At 36.2% G+C, this 20922-nt stretch overlaps 1 protein-coding gene across 2 annotated transcripts in view; it reads left to right on the top strand.

Annotated features, from left to right (window-relative positions):
- CCSER1 (coiled-coil serine rich protein 1) overlaps window positions 1-20922 on the top strand; it is a 628033-nt gene that overhangs the window by 238733 nt on the left and 368378 nt on the right. For both annotated transcript variants that reach the window (XM_021550301.2, XM_021550303.3), the window contains exon 6: window positions 1538-1748. In XM_021550301.2, coding sequence (XP_021405976.2) covers window positions 1538-1748 — 211 coding nt within the window. The remainder of the gene's footprint in view (window positions 1-1537; window positions 1749-20922) is intronic.

Raw genomic sequence — 20922 nt, 5'->3', positions numbered from 1 at the left:
AGTGGGATTTAGGAATGCACTGAATATTCTAAGGAATAATCCATCTTCTAGTCTGCAGGTGCTGTGTGGAGAAAAAAGTGAACCTTGTTTCATCTTAATTTAAATAATCTGCTTTTCTGGATACATAAATCTTATGCAAGTGTAGATTCCAATAGTTTGAATATTGCTTCTTTTATAAACCTTTAAAAGTGGTCTATGTTATGATACTTCAGTTTCATAAGTTATCTTTCTTTGCATGATTTCTACCTGGGTCTTGTTTAAAGACTATAAAACAGCAGTGGTTTAATATCCTTCAACCAAAAGCAACTTTACCATCACCATGTTTTTATTTTAAATGATGCAAAATACTCCCCTCAAAGATGGTTCAGTGCATTTAAAAATGAAAACAGACTAATTTTTGTTGTTTTACAAGTCTTGAAGAGCTAGAAGTTTTAGTTCCATTGGCCAACATGAGGCTCTGTCTGTGTGTGTGATCTCTGTGGTGCCACAGATTGCTTAATCTAATAAGTTGAATTTACTGCATATTGCCTAGCTTTCAAAGTATAAAAATGAACCATCCATAAGAGATAATTATAGTATCCTAATTTTGAAGTTTTTTATTATGATAGTGGGAATTGTTTATCCTAAGAAATTGCATTAATTTGATGTTGTCTGTGGATCCTATAAAACCAAAGCTAAGGAAAATCTTATGTCCTTCCAAACTACAGCAGAATCAGTTTTGTGTTGCATAAAAATTCAAATTAAAGAACAGAAAATTAGAACAATATTTAAAATGATCAGTAATTGTGATTTTCTTCACTGCTTATGCTATCATCATTAATTGTACCGAGTTAATTTAGTATGACTTCATCATGGGAAAAATAGGTAACTTGTTCTGATATTAAAGGAAGATAGTGTGTATGCAGCAAAGTAATGGTCTTTCATTACCTTTAAAGTCCATTAAAATCTTTCTGTGTCTTTAATGGATTCTCAGCCACAACTTACTGTTGTTTTGTTGCATGTTCTGCTTATATAGCTTTAGTAGTAGCTAAACCTAAGAGTGAGTGCAGATGAATTAAATTCTGTATTCTGTTTTATACAATAGCAGGTTCATCTTATGTCACTGGGCCAGCCCTGAAGGGAGCTTTTTTTTTTTTTTTTCAGTTTCTTTTCTTTGTAAGCCAAAGCACATGGAAGACTGTGATTTGATTTAGCTTCTGAAAATGCATGACTGATTCATTTTTTGTAAAGCTCAACTGAGATTAAATAGACCTGTAGAAGTTTTGCCCAATAGGATATTTTGTTTTAAGAAAATTTCTTTCTTTTGTAGGTCGTGAGCTAGAACATGGTTTTAATTCATGTAGAATATGGTCCTTTCATAAATGTGTATTTTATTGCTAGCACCGTATGGCTGCATGTATGTTATAAAGGCTGTTCATGCTAGTGGGCTCTAAAAGAAAATGTTTAAGTGTCTTTAAGCTCAGAGGAATTACCACCCCACCAAATTATTAGCTCTTTTTCATATTTTAGTGTTGTCCTCTCTGTTTTCTCTCACAAGGAATCTATCCTTGAAGCTGTCGAAGGAGGTGGAGCAAGGAGAAGCCAGGTACCCTCGTGTCAGCCAGCTGGCTGGCAGCCCATCTGTGGAGTGGCCTTTTGCTGGTCTGGAAGAAGGTGGAGGCATTGAGTCTCTGCCCTTCAGATTGATGCTCCAAGACTGCACGGCTGTCAAGACACTGCTTCTGAAAATGAAGAGGGTTCTTCAAGAGGTAATCACCCAATTACTTGTTAGATTAATATGTTTTAGCATTAATGAACCAAGAAGCAGAAAAGAGTCAGTAAAGTTTATGGGGTTGATGTCTTTTAATATGTCTTGAATAAATGGAATTGATGCAGAGGTATAAATAGTCATGCCTCAACATGGTGAAGGTCAGAAAGTTTATACTTAAGAAGAATTTAAATGATCCTGCCATCTTGGTGTCCAGAGTGTAAAGCTTTTTTTGAGCTTTTACTAAAAAGGGGCCAGGGGAGGCCAACTGCTTCTGGGCAAAATACATTTTATTGTTTTCTTCCAGTATTTTAGAGCTTTTCAGTTTTCTTACTGCAATTGTTACCTTTTATGAAGTCAATGCAATTTAATCAGATGAGAGATGAAGAGGAACAAAAAAATCTTTTAAGTTACAGTACTAAAAGGTTGCCAGCTTGAGTTTGTAAATGATGGCTGAAATCAGATTTTCTAGACCGTTCACTGGGCCATTCCTAACAATTTCAAAAGTCTTGGCTTGTTTGTCCTGCTATATTCTCCTGCTTCCCCTATGGACTGCTGGTATTACTTTGAAAAAATTTCTTTTGTGTCTGTTTGTCTATTTGGGGTTTTTTTAATACTTTCCAGCTGTGGAGCCTTAGCTTAGGTATATGCTGTGAACTTTCATCTTCATTGTTAGTGAATTGCAGTTTGCATTATGTTTTGATCTACAAGGAGGTTCTGTTTGTTTTTATCTATATAGTTCATAGAAATACAGAATAATTTTTGTTCAGAGGGCTTTCTGGAGGTCCGCCATCTCTTCTCAAAGCAATGCTGGCTCAGAAGAGGTTGTTCAGATCCTTGTTCACTTAAACTTTTGGTACCTTAATGGGGTCTCCACATCATTTCTGGGTAACCATTCCAATATGACTACATCATAGTTAGCTTTTTTCCTGAAGATGAAACCAGAATTTCTTCTGTTGAAGATTCATATAATAAAGACTGAAAATAAATTGGGGGGGGGGGGGGGGATGTTTACTGCTCACTTCTAGGTCATCTATTTCTAAATTCAACTGTTGTTCTATATGAAAAGATCTGTCAAAAGTTTAGCCATGGTAGTTTGTAGTTAGTCCTCCTAAACAGCATGATTTTTACTCATTGGCAAGCTCCAGCCTTTCCAGTCTCACTAGGAGTTTGATTTGTGCTATATGAATCCTTAATGCACTTCTGGGTTACTGAATCCAGAACTGAAATCATCAATTCTCCATTAGTTGCTATTTTTATAATGTAAGAATATAGAGTGAATTTAAAGGATTTATAACTTCATTGTATCTGGAAGTAAATAAGAATTATGATATTATATGACGTAGAAGTTCTAACATTCAGGTGGTGTTATTGGCAGCATTCTCTTTTGCTTCTAGTGTGAATAATTCTATAATGCTTAGGAAAGGTCATTCTTACCATGATGGTAAATGTAAGAATTCTAGTTCCATTAAACTTGTGTAAAAATCTACTGTTATTTTCTGTTTGGAAATATGTCGTACCTTTCAGTATTTCATCTTTTAAAACATTCACCAGATGTTCTCCACAAAAGGAACATAAAACTCTGACTAACTGGAATTTCATGTCCATTTACTAATACCTCCTTATGTACTCATTGATCTTATTTTTTCATCTTAATCATTCAGCCTTTTACTTTTTTGTTCCTTTGTACTATATAATTTTCATCTCCCAACTGGCTATAGCATAGTCTGTCTCTGTAGTTTTCTTTTTGTCTTGCCCTATGAAATCAAAATGACCTTTTCCTATTCCTATATTTGGATGTCCATATGTACTCTAATTTACCTTAAAAGAACCTGAGTAGCTACTTTGAACGATCAAGGACATGGCCCTGAAATATGTTAGACTGAAATGACACAACTTGATTGTCTTCAGACATTCAGACATTTATATGTTGATGTCATTTTTAAATTATTAGTGAAAAAATTACAGGAAAATATAATCCCATAAAATTGAAATACTGTATTGAAGAATCTGATAAGTAAGTCATCTGAGCATATTTAGCAGACAGTTTCCACGGAGAAGATCCCTTACTTCCATTGCAATTAGATGTAATATTTTTCTTTTTTATCCAAAAATCACTTCTGCTCCAGCCAGTATTAGAAATCAAACACAGAAGAGTACAGAACAAAAGACATAAAAGAAAAATTTCTTACCATGGAATGCTCAAGCATTTTTAGATGTAGTAAAGCATAGTCTCTGACAGTCTTTTATAGAATTGAAATATTCCATGCCTGCAAGAGTGTAAAATAAGATTATATATTTATAAAAAATAATAATATGCCACATTTTCATCCACTTCAAAAATATACAAAGCATACAAACTTTGTTACAAAATTAAGCAGTTTACCTGAAAAAAAAGTTGCAGTATTTCTGTTTTATAGCTGATATCACCCATAGAAGAAGGAATTACAGTAGTGTATACCTTTTTATTGAAAAATAACATGCTAATTGAGTTAAAATATTAGTCCTGTTATTCAGTGTAATCCTTCTTCTTAAGCACTGAGTGCTGCTTCTAAGGAATAATTTAATTGTGATCTGCCAAAATGTAATACTAGCTAGTAAAATATGTTTGGTTTTTTTTTTTTTTGCTGCAGTTGCTTGTAATTGAAGAATCTAAATGGAAAAACTGCACACAATATATGCTGTACTGTGCTGCAGACTTACAGGCTTGTTATTAATCTTATCTTGAAAAGAGAAATTGAAGACATGGCAGTAACTTTCAAGACTGAGAATGTTATTTAGCAAAAGGGTAATGAATGATCGTTCAATTAAGAAAATTAATTACCATTTCACTTTCAGTGAAAAAGTCTTGAAAATGTCTACTAATAATTCTTTATTGGTTTGGCCATGCAAGGCTCATAAGGCAGATTGGTTCCTAGGGCTTTGGGAAACCTCACTGCACAAAGCTGGATAGTCTGGAAGGCCCTGGCATGTGAGGAAACTCAGTGATTTTCCAAGTGCTCCAGAAGATCTCTCTCAGTCTTGTCTGCAGCTTTTTCTCATGGATGTTCCATTTCTGACAGACAAATCTGCGATAAATTGTGTGACCAAGACCTGTGGGATGCATGATTTTACGAAAAAGTGCTACCAGAGAATGACCTGTATTACCCAGTATGGGCAGCTTGATAAAAGCCACTTCAGCACAGAGGACAGTGCAAACTGTTTTGCAGCCTGTCCATGATTTTGTGGTTTCCCTTTTCTCTCCAGCTCTTGGATGTTTATTTTGACTGTTTGGTTTTTTGTTTTCTCAAATTCTTGTAGTACAGAGCTTTTTGTCAGTAATAACTACACTCATTTGAAAGTGAGAAGACAAGAAAATAGGAGTTGGATGGATGAAATTGGGAGCTTTGTCCACTCATAAGAAATTGATTCTTGACCTTCTGACTTGAGACAGGCCTCCCTGCTCTGAATGTTTTTTCAATTATTCTCTGTCATTTTTTTCTCCCCCATTATGGGGGGAAAGTATAGAAAATTGATGTTCTATACTGTCTGTGTTTTATAACCTTTCTGGCAACCAGTTGAATGTGTTTGGCCAATGAGCTTCTGAAAACTAGACTGTAGCTTCTTTTTCACTCATTGCTATGAGCAATAATGAATATATAACACCTCTGAACCAAGCAATATATTGGCCTTCCTGTACTCTTCCAGATGAGAATGAAATTATTTCCCTCTGTTAACTTTTTTTTTGTGGCTTAGACAATATTGAAATCTGGCTAATCAAGGGGACATTTAAGAGCTTTGCCCTTTTAAAAATCTTTGGTCGAACACTTCAGGCAGAGACATATGAGCAAAACTTGTATGGTTTTGGCTTTGTGCCCAGCAGGAGAAGGTCTTTATGCTAAAATAAACAGAATAGAAAAATACTGTTGTATTGGGAAAGAATCCATATAGTCAGTGATAATGGGGTTTTGTTCAAACTTTAGTTGTTGAGCTTGTAGATTAATTTTACTGAGTGCCATAATAGAAAGAAAGTCTTTAGGCTTGTAAAAATAGTCAAGTTTTCCATATATTCTTTATGAAATATATAGTTTATCAGCTGTATAATTCTACTTTTAGGTATTTTTAAGGGTTTATCAGTAGTGACCTTACTAGTCGCTAATCTAGAGAACTAAGATGTGTTGTGTATATGTTTGTGTAATTTGGAATATAAATTATTCAGTCCATGGTGGGTTTTTGTGGAGCTCTGCAAAACACCATGCAGGCTGTTGAGTTTTAGCTAATTGCTACAATTAGCAATAGGACTAAGTCACTTTGGACATATATTGCATACTGTGTTTTACTAATTAATCATTATGTTACTGAGAGAAATTGCAGCTGCCTGTGGCTGTCATTAAAAGTTAATGTGTCCGATGAAGTGTCTTTAGATTACACTTGGAAAAAAAAAAACCCTAAAAAAAAAGAGAAATGTGGAAAATTATGTCAAAATTGCTGTGAGATGGGCCATTAGGGTTGCCTGAGATTAGTGGGGCAGAGTGATACCACTCAGCCTGCAATTAGTCTGTCAAATGTCACTGGCTGCGTTACTTCTCCCCATGTATCTTTCACCTCATCAGTAAAATAAGCATAATTATAGAGTCCCCTTTTATACTGCACTTGCAATCCACTGATGGAAAGTACTGAGAGAAAGCTAATTGCTGTTTGCTAATTACCGGTCAATATGGAATTTGCCTTAAACTGTGGTTTTTAGAGACATTAAAGCATTTCCTTCAGTCCTCTATGAAATGTATTATATTTGCTAATACTGTGTTAGCCATGCTAGGAAGCAATTGCAAGTTGAATACACTGTGAAATACTGCAGGTTTTCTTCCTTTAAGTAACTTTGTAATTAACTACTATAGCATTGCTGGTTTATTCAACAACTCTGCATCTAATGTAGTCCCTTTTATCAAGTAATTCATGCTGGAAATTGGTAGTTCCTTCATTTCATGGTATGTTGACACTACATATACTCATACATTTAAATAACTACTAGTAAAAATGTACTAGATTTAGTAATAGAATTTAAATTTATCATGTTAAATTGGCTTTTTCACTTGGAAATATACATTGGCATATCCGTGCCCAGCTGGTTGCAAAGACAAGCAGAACACTCCATTGTTGCACTTAATGTGATTTTTTTTTCTAGGAGTGTATCTCAGAGTAGTAGAGAACATTGGGAGCAAGTGGATATAATCAGGTATTTACTTCAGCAATGAAGATGTTTTATTCTAAGATTATCCATTATAAGGTATTTAATAACAATTAACAAATACAATGTCAGTGATTTAGTTATGCATTCTCAAGGTACAGGACCAGTTCTGTCCATTCCATGTGGTGGCACTTAGATGACATAAAGCTGACAGGCCTGTAGATTCTGGGAGCCTCCTTCCAGCCTTTTTTGTAGAAGGGCATCACGTTGGCTAACCTTCAATCAACTGGTATCTCTCCTGTGAGCCAGGACAGGGGGAATGATTGAAAATGGCTTAGTGAGCTATTTCACTAGCTCCCGCAGTACCCTTGAGTGGATCCTCTCTGGCCCCATAGATGTGTGCATGTCTAGCAGGTTGCTGGCTATTTTGCCTTGGATTATGGTGGCTTCATCCTGCTCCCTGTCCCTGTCTTCTAGCTCTGAGTTGTCCCTGAGGACAACTGATCTTACCAGTGAAGATGGATGCAAAAGCAGCATTAAGTTCCTTATCCTTTGTCACTTTATTTCCTCCCGCATCCAGTAAAGGATAGAAAGCCTCCTTAACCCTTCTTTCGTTGTTTATGTATTAACAGAAACTTTTTTGGTTTTTTTTATGGCAGTAGCCAAGTTATGTTCTAGTTGGGTTTTGTCCCTTCTACCTTTCTCCCAGTGTAACCTAATGAAGTCTTTGTTGCCTTTCTGAGTTTTGTGCCTCTTGAAAAGATCTTAAATTACCTTTTTTTTTCTGCAGTTCCAATCAAAACTTGCTGTTCAGCCACACTGGTTATCTTCCCTGCCAGCTTGTCTTTTGGCACATGGGGATGGGCTGTTCCTGTGCCATTAAGATTTCTTTCATAAGAATGTCTAGCCTTCTATGACTCCTTTTACCTTTGCGCTTTATAACAGATGCTCCTGGACAGTGTGTTTGTTCATTTGCTGGCACTCTTGGAGTACTTTAGAGTGTGAGATTAGAGGTTGGGATGGGCACACAGCTCTGGGCCTCTGTGGAGTCACACTAATCCTGGCTCAATAAAAAGACCTTCTGAATTGGTTCAACTGAGTTATTAGTTTGTCATTGCCTGTGCTCATGTCGAAGTTCTGTTGAAGGCTGCATTCAGAATGTTTTTTGAGCCACACTTTGGCATTATGAGTTTGAAATGAATACCCTTAATTTTTAATACTGAAAATGGAAAATTGCTCTTCTGTTTATTCTGCCACTGGATTAGTGTCTTAATCTTTGTAGATTACATGTGTCTGTCTGTGTGCTGCAGCCTCACTGAAACCAGATTGACCATGAAACAAGTGCTCTTCCACATGTAGAGCTGTTGGTGATAGAAGTGTCTGCTCCATGTATTCAGAAAGCAAATGAGTTTTCTTATTTCTCCTGTGGTTGTGTGATTGAAACATTTTCATATGGCATGGCAGTATGGTCCAGGTCAGCACAAATTTACACAGATTGTGCCCCAGCCTCCTCAACAAGCCAGGTCTTAGCAGCACCTTGGAAAGAGGCATTAAAAATAGTAACCCTATTAATATGTAATGTTGCTACATCAGCAGTTCTTTGCAATTGGCTGTGATTAACCTGTGGCAGAATGCCATAAAATTATAACTGTTGCAAAACTGAAACCATTTTCTCATTTAGTACTTCCATGGTTTTGATCAGTAGCTGCAGGTCAGTCAGGTAAATGCCACCAATGGAGCTAATCTCACCAATTGCATTTCATGATAAATCTACAAATACCAAAAAGTGCACTGCAAAATAATGAGCAAATGGTGGAAGAAATCCAGAATGTCGGCAAGAATCTACAGAAGGAATTGATTATATTTGGTTATTAGGGCTCCTGAGTAATTTGAGTTAAATGACAGTAGGTAGAGGGAAGGATTTCTGATAAAAACATACATAATACTGCCATGTCTAACAAATTTCCCAATAAGTTACCCAGTTATAGCCATTTTTTTAAGGAAAAAATGATTGAAAATACAAGTGGTATGAAGATGAGTGCACAGCATCTAAGCTTCATTATAAGTGATCTCCCTGCAAATTTATTATAGTTATGAAAATGCTAACTCATCAAACAGTTTTGGAATTTACAAAAAGTATTTCATATGAGTTTTATAGCTGATGCCATTACCTTCAAGTCAAATAGGTTAAAACCAAAAAGGCTTGTCCTCATGTAAATAGTTAACCAACTTCTGAAGCTGTACATTGTATTCCTCCTATACATTAAGATTTTTTCTTCCTCGTGATAGGTTTCAGAGATTTCCTGGCACTGAAAAATGACTGGTTCTATAGATAAAGCAGTAAAACTGTTTTTATGCAACTGCTGCTGTAAATGGATGTTCAAGAAGAATAAGAGGTAACAGATAAAAATGTAGGTCTAATACTCAGGCAATGGAGTGCCAGCTGTACATGTAGTTACCTATTTGAATATTTGTGTTAATATATGACCATAAGGATTATTGTGCAGAATTTAACTTTGGTCTCTTAATTATCTCTAATGCTTTGTTCATTCAGAATTTCTGAAACAGGAGAAGGGAGTCGCAGGAGAAATTCTCATAGTCTGTAGCATATCCTGGCATAGCTCTGTGCTGCAGATTTGTTTAATGTTGTCTCTGCATACTGCATTTAATTACTTTGCAGCCCAGTTATCAGAAAAGTGCTGATCATTTTTCTAATGGAAGAAAGAAAAGATATGAGAAATGCTGATACAGCATGCTTACAACTGAGCACCCTGATCTAGTAGATGTCATCTCTGCTTACTGCAGGTCAGTTGGTCTGTTAGTATTTTATGGTTTTGACAGAAAATAATAGTGCTGATTTTGTGCAGTCTGGCTCCACTTGAATTCATGAAGATGAAGTGGTTTGTTTCAAGGCTTATGTGATGAATGCCAGAGACAGAAAAAGAAACAGTTTTTTGAAAAGTGTTTAGAAATTGCATATCAGGTGCATACCCTACACCTGGTTATGTAATTGTCCAGAGCTGCTTGGCAGGCACTTTTCACGAGCATTTGGTGTATCTAAAGAAATACTGCATATTCTGATAGTTTGTATTTCACTCCATTATGTACCTTAATATTACAAATATAGCAGCTCTGGTCAGAGCCTCAGCTGGGTGGGAAATAGCAAAGGTGCATTTAATCCAGCTGGTACTTTGTGCCTTGTCAGAATGCTGCTCTCTTCATCTTTCTTTCTTCTTGCATGTTTGTGTTCATGATGAGTTCCCTTTACAGAGACTATAATTATCCATGTGGTGAAGAGTTCATGGATGTGATATGCAAAGTTACTCATGCCTAGCAATTGTTTTTAAATTTGAATTTAAAACTGTCCTCTGTTTTCCTCCTGGATTTAACAAAAAGTACTGAAAAGTTGTCAGGAAAAGCAATATCCTCATCTGCAAGCTGAAGAGGGAGATTCTTGTTTTATTCAACCGCTCTTGTGTCAAATCTCTGTCAAGATAATAAGAATAGGACCAAATATATGTTCAGAGATAACTGATGTGGCCCCAGCAAAGATTCAGCATGTTGTAAAGCAGCCAAAAAAGTTGTCAAACTGTATCCTTACACCTCTTTTAAGAAGGATAAATAGAATGAATGGCTAGCCAAGGATCGCTTATACCCTAGGAATTTTATTTCTCTTATGTGGCACTATTTTTCCTATCCCTTTTGGGCAAATCACTATGGTGGGGTTTTGGGGGAGTTTGATTTTGTTTTTAAATGTTTTATTTTGCTTTATTATATGAAGAAAACAAATCTCTGGTCACAGCTGCAAACTGCCACTGTGGAAATAAAAAGAGCAGCTTCCATTCTAAAGATTTTTCTTCATGTTGCAATTAAACAGTAGTATAAAATTAGATCAGTGGTGAAATAAGTTCTTAAATCTCCAGTGTACAGCCATGCCAGCCTTGCTCATCTGTGTAAGTCCTCTGCTGCTAATGAACTTCTAGTAGTAGCATAGAGAAAGAGGGCGGTATTTGGGTCAATCCTTCTGCTATGAAAATGAGAATTTTTCTCACCAGTTCCTGATCCTTTTTTGTTTTCCGCCTCTACACTTTGCGATGCAGTTTGGGATATGTTGGTGTCTTAAACCTGTACCCCTGCCCTCATGCACAGTGTTGTGGAATGACAGTTGCTTTAGAAATTAAGACTGGCAGGGTGCACATAAAGAGAAAACAGTTTAGCGGGTCTGAATGTTTTATAGCTAAAAGATTTAGCTAAAATCATCACTTAATAATTGAGCAAATCTCCCACATGAACAGGACCTTTTCTGATTTGCCCCATCAAAAAGAAGAACTTTGTGTTGATTGCTTTTATATTGAAACAGAAACGAGCCTTTTTGGAGTAGTCAAACTGAACATTCAAGGTAGAGTTTTAGATAACCCATGATACAATATTGCTGATCATACTAACTTTTGTAAAACCAGTCAACTATCTTAAGTTTTGCTGTCTAGTTTTTTATTTCAGCAAAGCTCTGTTTCAAACTTCGTTGAGGCATTAGAGAGCTCTGCCTTAATGTTAGTGAGCTCTGGACTCCCTGAGTGAGTATAACAATGACATCAAAATGGATTCACGCTCACAGGTTTGTTTGCATGTGGCTGTCATTATAATTCACATTCTGGTGGGCCCTGGCTACCTTTTTTCATTGTGATCGTGTGTGTGTCTGTGGGTGAAATGTGACTATATAGGTGTATAGTATTTATACATTTTTACAGCAAATTACTTAAGAATATACATGTGCTTTTGTAATATATAACTAAACATTTCTCAAAGATATACCTAAAATGTGCCACTGTCTCTTGCTAGTTACAATGATAGTTGCCTTGAATTTGCTGCTAGAAAGTGAACCCATGCCAAAAATCTTTTCTATAATTTCCAATAGAAAGTATTTTTAGAAGATGTTTCTTAGGCTGAGCTTTCCTAACCTATGTTATTCTGTCATTACATTGTTCTTTCACAACTGATTTTTTTAATGAATATGAACTTCTGCTGTATTTCTTTTGACTTCTGTGATGAAGGTCTTTGTAAGTTTTGTCTGTATTAAGATGCCATTATGTTTTAACAATGCAAACTTCATCAGTATATTTTGTAGGCCGTATTTTGCCATATGCTGTAGTTTGCTGATACAATACGGTATTTGACTCTTGGTTTGTTTAGTCATATAATTGATTTATTTTTTTCACTTAAGCATTTTTCTGATTATCATGTGTTTATGGCATCTTTTTCCAGCTTCTTGAACAACTTATTAGGATGATTCACTGGCTGAAAAGATATTTTTTTTACTATTTATATCTCAGCTTTTACAAAAATATAATAGTATTATTTGGATAAATTATCTTCTCACATTCTTGTCACTTCAGGACTTGGATTATGTGCAGCTTAGTTGGCCAGGATTAGTAAGAATTAATATAAAATAGAATACTAGTATTACAGTTAGTACAGAATATTCTTATCATTTTAATATTATTCAATTCCTTCCCCTATATATTTGTATCTGAATGTTGCAGAGGATCTTAGAGAAGCATTTCTAAATATCTTGACAGTATTTAAATAATAGAAAAAATAAGTTTTGTATGAGCTTTGGCCCTCTAATATTATCATTGCATAGTGCTGTGTTCTCCACAGTGTTTAAATGGGGTATTGTTTATGAGTGATTTTCAGAACTGTGGGCAGATAAATGAAATGCAGTGTAATGTTGCAGAGCATACTGGAAAAAAAAATTGATATTTTAGTAGTTTGATACAGTGTCTCATGGAATATGTTTCTGTGAGAGTTGGAAGGAGATGTAGAATGATGGTAATTTCAAAGCCAGCGCTTACTTTTATTCATGTAGTAGAATTAGTGTATAAATAGATATGTGGTGAGTCTTCAGGACCACATTATGCTTGTGCTGATTTTTTTATTTTTTAAGATTTCCAAGATTTTATTTTTAAGATTGCATTTAGTTTTGTCTGTTCTATGGTTCCAATGCAGGTAAGAATTAACCTTTTTGGACATGCTGGGAACAGAAAATACTTGTTCTTATGGAGCTGTTTCAATGTGTCAGAACAATAAAAATTTACATACCTTTAAACTACTTTTTCATTCATATCTTTTGGGGAAATGCAATACCAGCAATGATAGCTTTACTTCTGTGTGTCATTCAGAAAGGATTCTCTGTGCAAATTACTCGCACACACACAAAAAAAAAAAACAACCCTTCCTTTATTCCATCTTGGTTTTAGTGTTAAATTGCAAATTCCTCCCATTTTCTGGAATATAGCTGCAAAAGGGAGAGGCAACAAAGCACAGATGCAAAAATAGGAACAGGAGAAAAAATGGTGAGATAGGAACTAAATGTAGACATGCTTTGCTGGATGGGGGTGTGGTTGTTGGAGCTAGTCTGGCACTCTGGCTGACCTCCTGTATCTGTTATTTACTGAAGCAAGTAATTTGTCCTGACAGTAACTTTGCCAGTACTGCAAGAATCCTATTTCACTAAGATTAACAATTTCTCCCTTGTTTCTAAGGGAAAATATACTAAATTTCTTGTTTCTGGATCTTCTTGTCATCTGTTTCTCCTGTGGTTTGTGTGTGTATGCTTTAGCAAGTGTCTACATGAACTCCAGTTGTAAGATCAAGCAACTGAGCTCTTTAGCTTTCTTAAGGTGGTGTGGGGTTTTTTATTTATTTATTTATTTTTTGTTTAGTTGGTATGTTCTGGGGTTTTTTTGTTTTGTTTTTGTTTTTGTGTTTTTTTTTTGTGTGTGTTTCTTTTTTGGTTTTTTTTTGGGTTTTTTTGGTTTTTGGTGGAGCTGGGGGGTCAATACAGTTGGCTGTTGCAAGATTATGAGCTCCAGTCACAAGGGAAAGCAAGAGGACTAAGGTTTGGGGTAGCTATTATTCCAGATGGCTTTTGGAGCAGTAACATGAAATATTCATGTACTGTCTAATGAAATCCTCATGGCTTTGGCCCATGACATTTTTCAGAACCTTCTTGCTCATTGCCACTATGGTAAGAAGTTCACTCAGCTGCTTTTGAATGAAAAAAAAAAAAAAAAATTGAAAGAGTGAAAAGAGAGAGAGAAAAAAGTGTTTATAATTGCATAATCTACAGTATTTATTCTGACTTAGAAGGATGGTGGATGCTGAGGCTTCTGTATTCCTACATTAGGGCTTAAGGCAGAGCTTTATTTAGAGAGGTTTATGCCTAGCAAAAAGCATTGATAGCTTGTGATACTAGCAGTTAGAGAAGTTATATTATACCGTAGATGCCAGAAAAGAGGGGGCTTGTACGAAAGCACTGTTTAGTTTCATGCCATGATTGGCAAACTACAGCTAAAATTAAAGTAATGACATTAATTTAAAAAATAACTATTATTTTAAAGTATACTCAAGTACGAACTGTAGTTCGTGTATTTTTTTGATTTTTATGTGGACTCATTTCAGCAATTTTAATTTTGATTGAAAGCAACAAATCTGAAATCTGCTGGTTTTTTCAGTTTCAAGTGCTGATTCTGCTTCAAGACGTGGTCTTGCAGCAGAAGTAATCAGATAAGCACTAGCACAGTTTTTGCCATGGGTGCCTGAATTCCAGTTTTCTACTTGACTCCAGTGCACAGCAGCTCAATTTCATCATGATGCACAATCCTTCATGAAATACATGAAGTCAGTCTGGCAGCTTGAATTTAAAAGACCCTCTACACAGGCACTCCTCATACACTGACCATCTAGAAAGGCTCAGCCCAGATCAGCCATCCAAGCTGACATGAAATAATTGGGGTGTTGCACACAGTGGGCACTTGTAGGGACAAAATGTCCCACTTCTGTTCTTGTACGTAAAGCCAAATGCAGGCACCAAAACTAACTTCTGGAAACAGCGACTTTTTCCTACACAGACTATCTGTGTAGAAGCTAGTTTTTTGAAGCACATCCTTAGATTACACTTAACACTGCATAGTGGACTTAGAATGGTGATTGTAATACTTCTATTGCAGTAGAGTAAAGAAAATGATGACAGTATGATTTTACAGGTATATTAGGGTCTAGAGGGGAGGCCATATGAGGAGAGGCTGAGATCACTTGATTTGTACAGAAGATGAGTCTGGGGGGGGCAGATCTCATAATGGTGTACAGATTCCTCATGAGGGGAAGCAGAGGGACAGGTACCCATCTCTTCACTCTGAAGACCCAAAGAATCAACATGAAGCAGTGTCATGAGTAGTTCAGTTTGGATATTAGGAAAAGGTTCCTCATGTATATAATGAAAAAGCAAAGAAAAAAAAAAAGTACTAAAGATCTAGTTTAAATTTGGAGAGCCAGGGATCTCAACAGCTTGACAGAGTTTTCTCATACAAGGCCTTTGTGGGCACCAAGAAGCTTCTGTGTCTCTGTCCAGCACAGATGCGTTCTGATCGGTGGTGCTAGGTTTATAACTCTGGTCTTGTACATGCTGATGGGGAATTGTGCAGTCATCAGTTTTATCTTTAACGTCTGCCTATTGCAGTTGCTAGGCAGGGAAAAGATCTTTAGCTGTGGAAATGAAAAAGCTTTGTTGTTGTTATTGTCATTTGATTGATTACAGCACAGAAGAGTTACTGTATAGGTCGTTGCAGGCTAATTTTGTTTACAAAACAAATCTTTACCTGTAAGTAGAATAAATATTGTCATGCTTTAATGTAGCCTTAAGACTTTTTTTAAGCCAAATTTCAGAAGTTAGGTGTTTGCAAAGGTGTGTTCATGATTGTTTCACCTATACTTCCAGTGCACCATCACATTCCAGATAGGAGTTGGACAAAAGGCTCTTCAGACCTACTTTTAGAGAACAGGGATGATGCTGTTCTTGATTTGCATTTGTGATTTTTGTTTTAAGCATTTGTAAGTGTCTTGTGAATGTGGCAAGATACCAGTATTTTCTTACTCCATCCAGGAGTTGATTAATTCATAGCAAATTTCTGCTGCTATGTGTCACTGGCCTCTTGCTCTGTACATTCGTATCACTTCTTGGAATATCCATCCTTCAGTGGCTATCTGACATATAAAAGGTCAGTTCAATAGTTGCCAATTGAGAAGATAGTCCAAGTCTTTCCAGCTCCTTTTAAATAAATTTTACAGGATTTGTTGTGGAAAGATAAGTGTTTGTTAAGGGTTCTTTTATCTATCCTCTAAAAGTGGATAGATTACTGTACCATAGAATTTTGTAGGACTTGAAAGACCTAATGAAAATGCAGCATTTTCTATGGAACCCTATGCATTGACTTTGTTGTGTTTTCACCTTCATTTGTTAAAGGACAAATATAAATCACTAAGGTCATGCCGTTCTCTGTTGAGGGCACATGGATCCTTGTATTCATAATAGTGCTACATCCTGTACCATATTTATGATTTTTTTAGATTTTGCGGGCTTTGTTGCTGAAATGTTTACATATTTTTGTTATACAAAATTAGTGTTGATGGCTTTCAGAAATGTAACTGAAGTAATTTTAAAGTGCATGCATTTATATATTTATACATATATAGAATTTTGGAAGCAGAAACAAGGTCATCTTAAGTTCCAGTAAAAGCAGGATAAAAACTTGTGAATATAGTCTGAATCAATATATAGTTTCAAATGAAATCATACCCTTAGTCTCAATCTTCGAGAGTTTTAGTACCACCTGAAATATATGCAGTTGTTACTTGTCTTTGTGAACTGGTAGGATTTTTTTTTTTTTTTTTAAATAAATAAGGTTCTCTAATCAGATTATCAGAATCAATTGACCTGGCAACAAAGGGCAAACACAGCTTTGGAAAGAAGTATTCAAGAGTGATGGCATGCAGAGAAAATGCTCCTCAGGATACCTGAGATTACCTCTGAAATATTTCTAGGTGGGAATATATTTGATTTTATTTTTTTAAATGTGTTTATGTGAAAGATGAACAAGTTGTGTGTAAAAATTCCAGGAGGCATTTTCAAGTAGATAGTTTTACTTGCTTAGCAGTTGTTAAAATGTGACCACTGTTAAATGCCTTCAGGGAGCAGAAGCAGTTGTTTTAAAAACAATGTATGGAATGGTATGAGCTTGGTGATGTCTTCTGCTTCCTTCCATTTCAAAGCTTCTAGCAAATGTTTCTTGTAGTCTTAGTTTTTCATTCTGAAAAATGTGATAGAAATCCGAGAGATTTTCATTTGGTGCTTTCTCATTCTCTTATATAGAATAGATTTTGCTCTATGCCAAGGCTACAGCACCTGGATTGTGAAAGCATCAGTCTTTCAATACCAGGAGCAGCTGCTAACTGCTGCTCTTAGAGGAAGCCAGAGAAGAAATGATGTTTCATTTCCTGCTTTGCTGTTCTTTCAGGAAAGATCAGGAAAGATAAGGGAACTAGAGTACAGTTCTTCCAAGAGGGCATCTCATTTCCTTCCTTGTGCCTGCTCTGCTGCACTGTCTGCAGCTCAGGACAACTAAACCTCTGTGTTCTTTGGATTGTTAGCTTCAACACCTTAGTGGCAGGAAGGGAGAATCCACTGGGCAGTCACCAATTAGACCAGAGCAATTTCTGAGTAGGAGAAGTAAGGTTGGAGGAGGAGGCAGTTTATTCTTCTGCGGGGCTGAGAACACACTGGCAAATTCTGGCTCCCTTTTGCATTTTCCATGTACCAAAAAATCTGCCTTTATTTTCAAATTAAGCAATGTTTACTGGCGTTTTGCGAACATGTAGAGCAAGAATTGAGTTGTTGTTCTTGCAAGTTACCTTTGAATGTGTAATATAAACTTGCATGTATGTTTTACAGTGCCTCTGTGAATGTTCTCATATTTGTCACATGCAGGTTTGCCTTTAAATATTGAAGACTAAATGAGCTTGAACAGGCAACTAACGAGACATTTCTTCCTACATGGAAGACTTGCATTTATGAGCCACATATGTCCTACTTGTATTTTCAAATGACAAGCCTTGTCAAATGGTGAACTTGTTTTCTGCCTGATGTTCACAGAGATGTTTTTTGGTATTTAGAAGTACATCTGCAGACTGCAGATCCAAACAGAATGACAGACCAAACTCTAAACACTGTTTCTGAATGTAAGAAAAGATAAAATTATCCTTTACAAATTTTCTGTCAGTCATTATAAGTGATAGCAAGCTTCAATTTAAAATTGGAATGTAGTGGAATAAAAATAGCTGGGAATAAAATTAAAAGAGAATGCAGTGAATCTAACCTATACATGGAATGCTAGTTTTAAAAGCTTTAAGGTAAAGCCCAGAGGTGGAAAAATATATAATTTTCAGTCTGGAAAAAGATTGATAGCCTTAAAATGTGTCTTAGCATGCCAAAAATAATCTTTATGCTAATGAACATTCCTCATATTACCTACAGGTAATTAGAAATTATAGAAGAGGGCAGGAGACCTTGAATTCATGTTAAGAAAGTAGTACAGTGAGGGAGGAGGGAGAGTAGTTAATGTGTACTGCTGTCTGGAAGACAACATGAAAGATCATTGAAAATATATTTAATTTTGATACTAAATCAAAGTTGTGATAGGAAATGGGAGATGAAATTTTTCCTAAAAAAATCCAAATATGTAAAATTAGATCTTTATTAACTATTTATAATGGTAGGTTTGAGAATAGTAAAAACAGTTGCAGCTGCAACTGTGAAATAGTTGCAATAGTAAAAAAGTTGCAGCTGCTTCCCTCATTAAGAAGAGTCTCCCAAAGATATAAAGGCATTTAGATGTGGCCTTGAGTATAATAGATGGTACTGTCCCTTTATCAGACAGACTGGAAAGGAAAATAACTGTGTGTGTGTGAGGGGAAGGAGAGTGTTACAGGAGCTGAATAGGAGTGGTAAGGTGTGGGAAACAGAAAATTAAATATATCTTTCCATAAAAGCATATAAGGAATAGGAATATCCTTCCTGAAGCTGTTTGCCAATATGTGCACAGGAAGGAAATGAGAATACAGGAACAGAAAGAGATTTCTTTAAAGTAGTGTTAAGGTATAATAGGAACCGTGGAAATGTTTGTGTATATTCATACATACTACACTGAATTCTCAGGACGACAACTTTAGAGGTGGTAGTGTGTGCCTTGAAGTCTTCTCATGTTATTTCTGTAAGTAAAAAGTAACATCTTGTAGGATTGAGTTAAAATGGCATTTGGAGTTCATTGGTGATAAATGTGCTAGCTGTGCTAGTGCTGCTTTCAGTCTGTGGTTGTGCTGGGACTCAGGTTTGGGTGGAATATTACCATGGTTTACTGTAAACAAAAGTGTATGAACTTGAACAAACACCATGGTAGTTCAGCTGCCTTCAATTTCTTCCAGAAATCCAGAGAGCCTTTAGTCGCTTCTGGAGTAAAATGTGAGCTTTCCATGAGCCAGATGAGATTTTTATTCTTTTGGATAAACTATTCTTAAGGTTCCTCTTGAAGGTCAGGAGTTCTGATGAGAGCTTCAGAAGTTGTACTTCCTGAAGTACCTCATTTCATTTTCAGGGTGTTTTAAGGGGAAGAATCCAGTCTTCCTACAGACATTCTTACAGACTTCTACCTTAGTATAAACTGCATTCTTCAAAGTTATGTATACTACCAGGGCATAAAGTAAGTATGTTTAAGTATTGAAAGGGCTCGTTTCAGTTCCCTTACTGTAGATGTTGAGTGCCATTGAATATACTGCATGGTAATCTCATCCAGCTTCTAGCTCCAGCTGTAGAAGGGTCTCCTCCATATCTTGTGCTATATCTGCTGGCCTCTGTATGATTTAAATACCTTATGGTATCTCAGAGATACTTGCATTTACGCAACTGACCTGCTCCCTCAATCTCAAATCAGAAACCAAACACTTCATAAGAGCTGCAACCTACTGGAAGAAATTTTTTTTACAATGAAAGTGATGAAACGTTGGAACAGGTTGCTCAGAGAGGTTGTGGATGCCCCATACCTGGAAACATTCAAGGTTAGGTTGGATGGAGCTCTGAGCAACCTGATCTGGTTGTGGAAATCCCTGGTCATTGGATATTGGACAAGATGACGTTCAAGGTCCTTTCCAACCCAAACCAGTCTATGATTCTGTTGTTGCATTTCTGTAATACTATAGACCACAATAGAATATAAAGTGGGAATAATGATAGTTCTAAATGTGTTTGCTGTGCTAGGGCTACTTACATGGGGGGCGGGGGTGCATTCTGTTTTCCCTATTTAAAAAAAAGATAAGCTACTTGCATTCTTGTAAGAATGTCTTTTAAGAACAAGATTATGAAGAGGTATTAAAAAAAGCCAACAAAAACCCCTAAACAAAACAAAACAAAAAAAAAATCCACAAGCAAAAACCATTAAATTCAGTTTATGTGGAAGTCTCTTTGCCTTTTAGACAAGAAAACATAAATCTCCATTTTTCAGCATTGTTATTATGCAGGAAAATAATGCTGTTACAAGACTTAATAGCAGTATCAAGCCCACACAGCTTGGCTCTATCTTTCAGAAGAAACTTTTCATGTGAGGCAAGAACGACACTAAAATGGCACATCTAAGAGCACCATCAGTGCTTTTCTGCTAGGTTTAATTTCTGAAGCTATGGGCTGTTGCTTTTGAAGCTCAAATTTCAGCTGGAGTGTGTGTTAGATTTGGTGAGCTGTTTGATTTCATTACAAGGCATAGGTTTGCGGCATTTCTCTGATGGCACAATCCACCTGCCTTTGCTGAGAGTGCTCCCGTGGGAATGAGTGTTCGTATGATGATGAAAAATTAAACCTTCCGTTTGATGCTCCTTTTATTGCGGCTCTGCAAGAGGATGTTGAAATGCCTTCGGTGTAATAGGCAGCTGGAGTAAAGTATTATCCATCAGCGTGGGCATAATGATTTATGTGAGTACATATTTGTCACTGTATGTGGTGACAAACTCCAGTGAAGCTCAGAGCGTTCCTTGTGGTTACCCAAGGAGTGTTATTACATTTCCTGTTAGATTTTTATGCCTTTTTTTTTGGTTGTTTCTTGTTCTTGTTTTGTTTGATTTTTTTTTT

The sequence above is a fragment of the Lonchura striata genome, chromosome 4 (genome assembly GCF_046129695.1).
Source record: "Lonchura striata isolate bLonStr1 chromosome 4, bLonStr1.mat, whole genome shotgun sequence".
Taxonomy (NCBI): Eukaryota; Metazoa; Chordata; class Aves; order Passeriformes; family Estrildidae; genus Lonchura; species Lonchura striata.
This window is presented reverse-complemented; position numbering and strand designations above follow the sequence as displayed.